Below are 8,747 nucleotides of genomic sequence, written 5' to 3' on the forward strand. Positions count from 1 at the left end.
GAGGGACGCGGGGGGGGCTCCTGCGGTCCAGCCCAGGGGCCCAGGATGAGCGCCAGGGTCGCCACGTCCCACACGGGGTGCTGGGCGGCGGGACCTTGAAGCGGGCCAGCCGAGTTAATCGTTGACAAGGCTGTTTGCCTTTTCCCGGCTGCACTTTTTACACATTGAATCTGGGTACTGGTTGCTCCCCAGGGACCAGACGGAAACCTGCAGCGGCAGATCAAGGTGCTCCAGGAGCTGAGGGTATCCAAAGTCATCCCCCAGGTGGAGAGCAGGGCTCCGCCACGGGGCATGTGCCTGGCTTGCAGGGAATGCAGCGGGGAGGATGCTCGCAGCAGGGGAGTGGGGCCACGGCGGCCAGAAATATCCCCGGGGACCATCCGGGGGGGCTAGCCCTGCCTCAGTGCTGCAGTAGCCCCGGGGCTGGCCCCGGGGGATGCTCAGCTGCGGTGGGGGATGCGGGTGGGTGTGAGCCAGGCTGGACACACCTGCGGTGTTTACTTGACGAGTCGTGGAAGGAGCAAGGCTGTTTGGGAGGGGGTGGGTGACGTGCCTGCGGGGCAGTATAAAGTCCAGGGTGCTGCTTTGGAGGCTGAGACTGCTGCATCCCAAAGAGCATTGATTGTCCTGGTGTTGAGGTGAGAACCTGGAGGGCACAGCACCATTGCGGGGGTGGCCGCGTGTCCTTCAGCTGGGGAGCACCAGGGGGGCCAGAGTGGGGACCACAGCAGGGCTCGGCCATGGGCCAGGGAGAGTAGAGCCGGCAGTGCTGGCCTTCATGGCGGGAGTGGGGAGAGGAACAGTGTGGGCACAGGCTGCGTCCTCACAGCTTTCCTGGACGGTCTTTGGCCGCTGCCGTTTGCACAGCTCCGGGTGCTCGCACCTTGGGCTAAGGGGGGGAGGTAGAATTTGGGATGGCATTAATTGCCCTGCCAACCTAAAGGCGCCCAGCTGGTAGGGTTTACTGGATATGCTGCTCGCCACGTGAGGCTGGGGACAAAACCCAAGGGACATGGCGCCATCCCTGCAGGGATGGGGCACGGTGTGTCCAGGATACCAGCCCTGAGGGGCACGGAGGGTGTGCGAGCACAGGGATTGTTGTTCCCACCAGCATGTCCCAGCTGCAGGGCAGCGTCAGTGAGTCCGTCTCGGGGGAGAAGCGCTGCCCCCGCCGTGAGGGTAGCCCCAGCCAGCGTCACTCGCCCGGACTTTCTCCCATGTCCCCAACGGGACGGGGCAGCTCCAATGCCCTCACAGACGTTGCTGCTGGTACCAGAGCCTTGAGGGCACGGCAGGACTCACAGCAGCGGTACCCAGTGCCACCCAGCCCCACGGCAGCCCACCGAGTGCTCCGTGCCAGACCCCTGCTCCAAGTGCCCTGCGCCGTCCATGCGGCATGGGCACGCAGCTGGGCTCGGCCGTGCTTCCTGGGGAAGGGACCTGCAGACACCCTGGCTGGCCTGTCCGGCACGGCGATGTCTGTGGCGTGGGTCCCGCCGAGCAGAGCCACGGGCACTCCGCGGCTGGCGGGGCTGCGGCCGTGGCCGGTGCGGGGCGTGGTGGGGAGGTGGGAGTGGGTGCAGGGCCGAGCAGCGGGAATGCAGCACACAGGCACTTTGTTTGGCCAGGGTGGGCGGAAGTCAGGGCGTTAGATCTGAATGCTAAAGTGTGTTGTTCAGGGGCCAATAAAGGCCCCATTGTATGTAAATAGTTTATAAAGCAGCATATGACTTCCAGTGCAGGGCAGTGGCAGAGAGAGACGAGGGCAGGCGGAGCAGAGCTCTCCTGCGGGAGGCATGAGACCTTAGAGGGGCCACTGGGGGCAGCTTGAGAGGACCCTTCCTCACCGGCAGGTACGCGTCGCCAGGACCCTCCACACTGGGGGGTGTCTGGTTGCAGCCACCCAGACTCATGCGGGGGTGGGAAGCAGCTCCCCGGGCTGCTCAGTGCCAGTGGGTGGCTCTGGTGGGGCGGGGGGCTGTGCTTGGGGGGGGGGGCGGCCCGTGTTCCCCGAGCAAGGATGGCTCTGGGAGGATGGCAGAGCAGGGCTGCAGGGGGGGAGCCCCCCAGCTCAGGGCTCCCTGGCCCTGCTCCTGCAGATTTTGGGAGAACAAAGAAAGGGAGGTGTTGATGCAGTGAAGCCCATGAAGCTCCTTGGGTCCGTTTCTAGCCAAAGAGGTCAGCACTGAGTACTGGGGGTAGCTGCGGAGGTGTGGGAGCTTCACCCCCATTCTCTGTGGCAGCTGTGGGTTAGGATCCCTGTGCCTGTGTGGGGTGGCAGGACTGGAGCATCTGGCATTGCTGGGGCAGCCAGACTCCTACCTGCTCTGGCCAAAATGCTGCCTTGAGCCATGTCAGGAGCAGGAGCCATGCTGCTGTCCTCCTGTCTGTCCATCCTCCTGTCTGTCCATCCTGTTCTCCACCCGCCAGGGCTGCCACCCAGTTGCTTCCAGGTCCCTCCTAGGGCTGCTGCCACTGGAGGAGCCAGGACCTGCTGGCTCTCAGCCATGTGTCCTTCTTGTTCCTAACACCATCTCTCACCGCTCTCTCCTGCAGACGTGAGAAACAATGAACTGGGCCGGCCTCTACACGGTGCTGAGCGGGGTGAACCGCCACTCCACTGCCATCGGGCGCATCTGGCTCTCTGTCATCTTCATCTTCCGGATAATGGTGTTAGTGGTGGCAGCCGAGAGCGTCTGGGGGGATGAGAAATCCGCCTTCACCTGCAACACCCAGCAGCCTGGCTGCAACAGCGTCTGCTATGACCACTTCTTCCCCATCTCCCACATCCGTCTGTGGGCCCTGCAGCTCATCCTCGTCACCACACCAGCCCTTCTCGTCGCCATGCACGTGGCCTACCAGCAGCACCAGGAGAAGAAGCTGCTGGTTCTGACAGGGCATGCGGATGCCAAGCACATGGAAGAGGTTAAGAAGCACAAGATGCGCATAGCGGGGTCGCTGTGGTGGACATACGTCTGCAGCGTGGTCTTCAGGCTGCTCTTCGAGGCCGTGTTCATGTACATCTTCTACATGCTCTACCCGGGCTACCAGATGATGCGGCTGGTCAAGTGCGAGGCTTACCCCTGCCCCAACACTGTCGACTGCTTCATCTCCCGGCCCACCGAGAAGACCATCTTCACTGTCTTCATGCTGGTCACCTCCAGTGTCTGCATTGTCCTCAACATGGCAGAGCTGATCTACCTGGTGGTGCGGGCCTGTGCCCGCCGAAGCCAGCACAACTCCAACCCCTCGTCGGGGAAGGGCTCCTTCTATGGGCACAAGCACTCCTCTGAGTACAAGCAGAATGAGATCAACCAGCTGCTGACAGAGCAGGACGGTTCCCTCAAGGACATGCTGCGCCGCAACTCTGGGCTGCAGGAGAAGGGTGACCGCTGTTCTGCCTGCTAGGGCCACCACTGCAGGGGCCCTGGTCCCACAGTCGCCCCATGGGCCTATTACTGTCCCTGTCCCAAGGATAGCATCCCCCAGGTGCCAGTCTGGCTCTCCTAGATGGCCAGGAGAGCAGCTCGGGCCATTAAATATCCATTCTCAGGTGCTGCCTCCTTCCTTTCTGCTCCAGCCGGGACATGCCAGGAGCTGTGGTGTCAGTGTGGGGTGTCCACCCCTGCACCCAAGCCCTGGTGGGTTGCAGTGCCAGGGCTGAGCTGGGGCTGTGTTGCCCTGGCAGCCAGCAGGGACCGGTGACCCCTGGGTGGCATTGATCAGTGTCCAAGGGCTTGCACTCTCCCAGCACCAGCCCCTGCAGCCCCGAATATAATTAGAAAAGTGCCCAGACCAAAAATAGAGGGAAAAAGTTTCCCCAGTGGCTGTTTCATGTGCCAGTCACAATGAAAGCCAATGGGGCACGCAGCTGCCTCATGCCCCGATAACCCCACGCCCGCTGTTGGGTGACCGGACAGACGGAACCAGGCAGACCTGTCCACACCCCACAGAGGAGCTGGGGACCAGCGGGGAAGGGGCCTTGCAGCATCCCCCATCACCCCACTGACAGGAGCAGACGGCGCAGGAGCACTGGGCTCTGCCCCACGCACCATCTACGGTGAGAGGTCCCCATGCCGGATCGCCACCGCGGTTGTTCCCCATGGTGCTCCCAGCTCTCTGCTGGAGGCCTTTGCTCCCCCTGCCCTCCTTGTGACAGGTTAGGGGGTCCCCTGGGACACAGGACAGGGACACTCCAGGGACAGCCTTGGGTTGGTCTGTGCACACCTGCCCAACCAGGGAGTGGGGTGGCATTCTGGCGGGTCGTGGGGCGGCTGTGTCTGGAGGGTGGCTGTTTTGCAGGGCACCACAGCACATGCCATGGGGGACTGGAGCCTGCTGGGCCGGCTGCTGGAGAATGCCCAGGAGCACTCCACAGTGGTGGGGAAGGTCTGGCTCACCGTCCTCTTCGTCTTCCGCATCCTGGTGCTGGGGGCAGCCGCGGAGCGGGTCTGGGGTGATGAGCTGTCTGGCTTCTCCTGTGACACGCAGCAGCCTGGCTGCCAAAATGCCTGCTATGACAGCACCTTCCCCATCTCCCACCTCCGCTTCTGGGTCCTGCAGATCATCTTCGTCTCCACCCCCAGCCTTGTGTATCTGGGCCACATCCTGCACCTGGTGCATCAGGAGGAGAAGGCACAGCAGCAAGCAGCAGCACGGGCTGGCAGCGGGGCCAGGCGGCAGCGCCCCAGGCAGCCCCAGCTCCCTGCAGGGGACACGAGGGCACGGGTGTGCATGCAGGGGGCCATCCTGAGGACATACATCTGCAACATTGTCTTCAAGGCTCTCCTGGAAGTGGGCTTCATTGTGGGCCAGTATGCCTTGTATGGGTTCCAGCTGAAGCCCCTCTACACCTGCAGCCGCTGGCCCTGCCCCAACACAGTCAACTGCTACATCTCCCGGCCCACTGAGAAGACCATCTTCATCCTCTTCATGCTGGGGGTGGCCTGTGTGTCCCTGCTGCTCAACCTGGTGGAGATCTACCACCTGGGTCTCACCAAGTGCCGGCGGGGGCCGGGCCCCAAGTCCTGCATCCTAACCACTCCTGGTGGCCCTGTAGGGCCCGGCGGCACCTATGTCACCTTGCCCAGGGGTGGCAGCCCCCTGGCTGCTGGCAGACCCCCCCATGGCCTGGCACCACTGAAGAAGGCGGGTGCATGGCTAGGGGTGGCTGGTGGGTCCCACAGGGACATGCGAACGGCAGACCTGGCAGTGTGAATGTGGCCTGCTGGGATGGTCAGGGATGGGCAATGCATGGGTGGTCACAGTGGTGGTTAAGTCTCCAGTCTCTGCCAGGCCCAAGGCATGGACCCCATGGCCAGCATGAGAGCTGGGGACACTGCTCAGCACAGGGCTGAGAGCAGAGCTGGGAAGGGAGAGAAAATAAACACTTACTGCACCACACTTGACTCCTGCTCTGCTCACGGGCACTGGGGCATTGTTCTCCAAGCGCTCCGTCCTACGGCCACACTGCATGGCCAGGGCAGGGCCACTGCTGGGTTGGGTGGGGCTGCAGCCCTTTGGGCAGGGCACAGGGCAGGGGCAGGCTGGGCATGCCATGCTGGCACCACTGGGTACTGGGGCAGGGGCCATCGCCCCATGCCAGAGCTGGCAGCACAGCAGGGGCCAGGCAAGGTCGGAAGTGCAGGAGCACAGGCTGGGATGGACAGGAGCAAGGTGCACAGCAGCACTGAGCCACTGGCCCTGTTCTACAAAGCTCACCCTGCCCAGGGGGAAAAACCAGGGGCTGCCAAAGTTTTCCACATCTTTATTTGAAATGAATGGTTTCCAGAGACACAGGGTTAGTCCTACCGCCCTGGCATCACTACAACAAGACTGGTGAGCAGCTCACTCTCCACATGGACACAGAGAACAGATGGCCCCAGGCCAGGGCCCAGAACAATATATACAGGCTCAACAGGAGACCCATGTACAGCTCAAGAAAACCAACCAGAACACGAGAAGGGCCAGGAGGCAGCAGGGAGTGGCACAACTGGAGCCAGACTTGCCTGGGGCAGAGCACTGGCAGCCTGTGGCTGTGGGAGGGAGGGGGAGGCCAGGCAGGGCTCTCTGCTTCTGCCAGCAAATGCCTAAGCCCCTAGCTGGAGTAGAGGTTCCCACTGACAGTACCTTGCACAGGGGAGGGTCCTTACACCAGGACAGGGAACAGTGGGGAGAGAGGGGTAGCACTGCCCCAGACCCATCTCCATCAGTTTTCAGCAGACCCAGAAACACTGACCAAAGAGAGGGAGGCATCCTGGCTGCACACAAGGGAGGTGTCCCTTGTGGCAAGGCCAGATCTCTGCCCACAAGTTCTGGCATGAGCTCCATCCCCTCCCTGCAACCAACCCAAATCTCTCCCACCCTGGGACAAGAGCTCTCCCCCTAACCCAACAGCTCTCAGGCTGCCTGTGGCCCATGGCCACTGGTTCAAAAAGACAGTCCTGCCCCACCAGCAGAGCTACTGTTCCTGCCTTGATACCTCCAGCCTTGTGAGGGAATGCTAAAGGAAGAGGGAAGTAAAAGCTTCAGGGGCCGCTGGTCTGATGGTGCACTGGTCCTGTGCAATCCCTGCCCTGGGGCACCGGGAGACAGGGGTAGTGGCAGGGCTGGGGGTAGGGGAGAGACAGTGCTGGGCAAGGGGAGCTGCCCCAGGGACTCTGCCACTCCTGTGCCATGGGAACTGGCCCTGGGGAAGATGGCTCACCCAGCAGCCAAAACTGCAGACAGAGCTGAGTGTGGGGGCCATGTACGTAGGGGATGCCTGAAACGAGCAGGATGGGAGGTCCAAGTCTGGTAATGATGCAGGGACAGCACTGCTGCAGCACCATCCCCTCCTATGCTGCGTAGCCCCTGCCCTGCAATGGGAAACAGCAAGAGGAGGGATCCAGGGCTGGAAAGCAGCCAGTCCAGCAGCACTTCGCCCTTAGTCCATGTCATCCTCCATGCTGCTGAGCCGACTGTGCTCCTCGTAGATCTCCCTGACGGCCAGGATGCGGTTCAGGATGCTCTCCAGCATGCTGCGGTCCATGGGAATCACCGAGTACCAGAGCGGGGACTCGGCAATGCACGACCGCTCGGGCTGCAGGTAGAACACATCATTGCGGTTCCGCAGGCTCTCGGGACTGTGGAGAGAGAGGAGGGTGAGACCTGCGTTATCAGCTTCAGGGGCTCAGACAGCCTGGTCTTATGTCAGGTTTAACAAGGGGCGCTCACAGCTCATCACAGCCTCTCATCATTCAGTAGAATAAGGAGACAAACTGAGCCTGCAGCTCCTTGTTCAAGGCCAAAGCCCCTAAGCACCCAAGCACTGGACTCCTACTGCACATTCCCGTCAGTCTGGAGAAGGGTAAGAAGTGGAAGAGGCCAGAGAGAAGCATTCTCTCAAACAAGATCTAGTCAAGCAGCACAGAGCCTGGGCAAGACTGCATGCTCATGTGCAAATGTCTGGAGAGCAGCAGTCACTCCACAGGGTCCCATCAAAACTGAGAAGTGGCCCCGAAATGGCACATGCCTCTTCTCCAGAGAAAGCCTCACCATTTGGAGAGATAAAACTCATAAAACTTGACTGGGCATCGGAGGGGATTCATCCTGTTCTCCCGCTGCTCCAGCATCGGTACCTCCTCCTCACGCTTCCGTTTTCCAGAGCCGCCATCTGCAGAGGGGGAGAGAGCTGGATCATGGCTGGATCCCGATGGGGGACACAGGGGGAAGAACAGAGATGTTCCCCCAGACCCACCTCGGCTTTTCTTCTGCTTGGCAGGAGCGTAGTAGCGGATGCTCACCACCTTTGTCATGCCACGGGCCGTGGTGCACTTGCGGGACTGGCGCACCACGTTGGTGAAGGAGAGCTGCATGTGCTCCTCTGCTGTCTGCAGCCCGAAGAACTTAGTGTTGAAGAACATGAGGGTGTTGAGAAGCACGAAGGGTGAGTAAACACCCAGCTGTTTGCACTCCCACAGGTGCTCCTCCTCGACACGGGAGAAAACTGTGTCTGCAACACACAGAGGGAGAACCAGGTCACATCAGCAGTGGCCTCATGGCAATCCCTTCAGCCTGCCCAGGAAAGCTCACTGCAAAAGACTGATGCTTCACAGCATCTCTTTTTTCACAAGGTTACTTCTACAGAGCCATCAGCAGAGCTAGAGCTCTGCCCAGCCATGAGCCTCTCCAGATCACAGCCAAACCACAGGCGAGAACCCAAATCAATCCTAACTGCTCGTCTCTGTAACTGGCCAAAAAGTGAATGCCAGGTCAGTGCTCCACCACACTCAGTGAGCAATTAAGGAAAAGCAGCAGGCAGGAGAGATCTGGCCAGCTCCTGCCTAGATACACAGGTCTGGAGTCAAATGGCTTTGACTGGGATAGCCAATCTGCAGAGGTGAGGCTGGATCTGTGAACTAACTACCGACAAGACACAGCAGGCAAGGCAGCCCAGATCACAGCATCATGAAAAGCCTCTGCAGAGCTCTAAGTCCATTCACAAGGCAGCAGCACAGCAACCTTGGCCAAGGCCTAGCACAGTGTGCAGGGCTCATCCATGTGCTGGGAACACAAAGACATCCACCAGTGTGCCCCCTGGCTTGGCATCCTCCTTGCCAAAGGGTGGAAACAGCAGTGTGAAGTGTTGTAAAGATTCAAATTGTCCCAGGATACAAAACACACGTGCCCTGCTCCCAGCTACCCTGACTGTGGGCCACAGAAGCTGCTCAAGCGTAAGCCACGCTGGCTCTGCAGTGGGTTTGTGT

At 60.8% G+C, this 8,747-nt stretch overlaps 3 protein-coding genes across 10 annotated transcripts in view; 2 read left to right on the top strand and 1 right to left on the bottom strand.

Moving 5' to 3' along the window:
- The first annotated feature begins 128 nt into the window (after positions 1–128).
- Positions 129–3,552, top strand: GJB1 (gap junction protein beta 1). Of its 5 annotated transcripts, XM_008636174.2 has the most exons (3): positions 552–638; positions 1,738–1,853; positions 2,557–3,552. In XM_008636174.2, the coding sequence occupies exon 3, from the start codon at positions 2,569–2,571 to the stop codon at positions 3,406–3,408; it is 840 nt and encodes a 279-aa protein (XP_008634396.1). In that variant the 5' UTR covers positions 552–638; positions 1,738–1,853; positions 2,557–2,568; the 3' UTR covers positions 3,409–3,552. The 5 variants fall into 5 exon arrangements, with proteins under 5 accessions (XP_017593114.1, XP_017593115.1, XP_017593116.1 ...); XM_017737625.1 differs by lacking the exons at positions 552–638; positions 1,738–1,853 and adding an exon at positions 129–225; XM_017737626.1 differs by lacking the exons at positions 552–638; positions 1,738–1,853 and adding an exon at positions 145–243.
- A 98-nt stretch (positions 3,553–3,650) lies between these two features.
- On the top strand, positions 3,651–5,403 carry LOC103617892 (gap junction alpha-3 protein). Its single transcript, XM_008636242.2, has one exon. The coding sequence runs from the start codon at positions 4,321–4,323 to the stop codon at positions 5,215–5,217; it is 897 nt and encodes a 298-aa protein (XP_008634464.1). The 5' UTR covers positions 3,651–4,320; the 3' UTR covers positions 5,218–5,403.
- Positions 5,404–5,750: 347 nt separating this feature from the next.
- ZMYM3 (zinc finger MYM-type containing 3) overlaps positions 5,751–8,747 on the bottom strand; it is a 32,209-nt gene continuing 29,212 nt past the window's right edge. For 3 of the 4 annotated variants that reach the window (XM_008636177.2, XM_017737592.1, XM_017737591.1), the window contains 3 exons: positions 7,739–7,993; positions 7,537–7,654; positions 5,751–7,124 (listed from right to left, as the gene is read on the bottom strand). In XM_008636177.2, the coding sequence (XP_008634399.1) occupies positions 6,926–7,124; positions 7,537–7,654; positions 7,739–7,993 (572 nt within the window). In that variant the 3' untranslated portion in view covers positions 5,751–6,925. Of the gene's footprint in view, positions 7,125–7,536; positions 7,655–7,738; positions 7,994–8,747 lie in introns of those variants that run through there. The other variant, XR_001863065.1, reaches the window with a different exon arrangement.

Source organism: Corvus brachyrhynchos, unplaced genomic scaffold, assembly GCF_000691975.1.
Source record: "Corvus brachyrhynchos isolate BGI_N302 unplaced genomic scaffold, ASM69197v1 scaffold346, whole genome shotgun sequence".
Taxonomy (NCBI): Eukaryota; Metazoa; Chordata; class Aves; order Passeriformes; family Corvidae; genus Corvus; species Corvus brachyrhynchos.

Coding starts and splice junctions, on each gene's coding strand:
- LOC103617892 (XM_008636242.2), top strand. CDS start 4,321: ATGGGGGACTGGAGCCTGCTGGGCCGGCTGCTGGAGAATGCCCAGGAG.
- GJB1 (XM_017737625.1), top strand. CDS start 2,569: ATGAACTGGGCCGGCCTCTACACGGTGCTGAGCGGGGTGAACCGCCAC.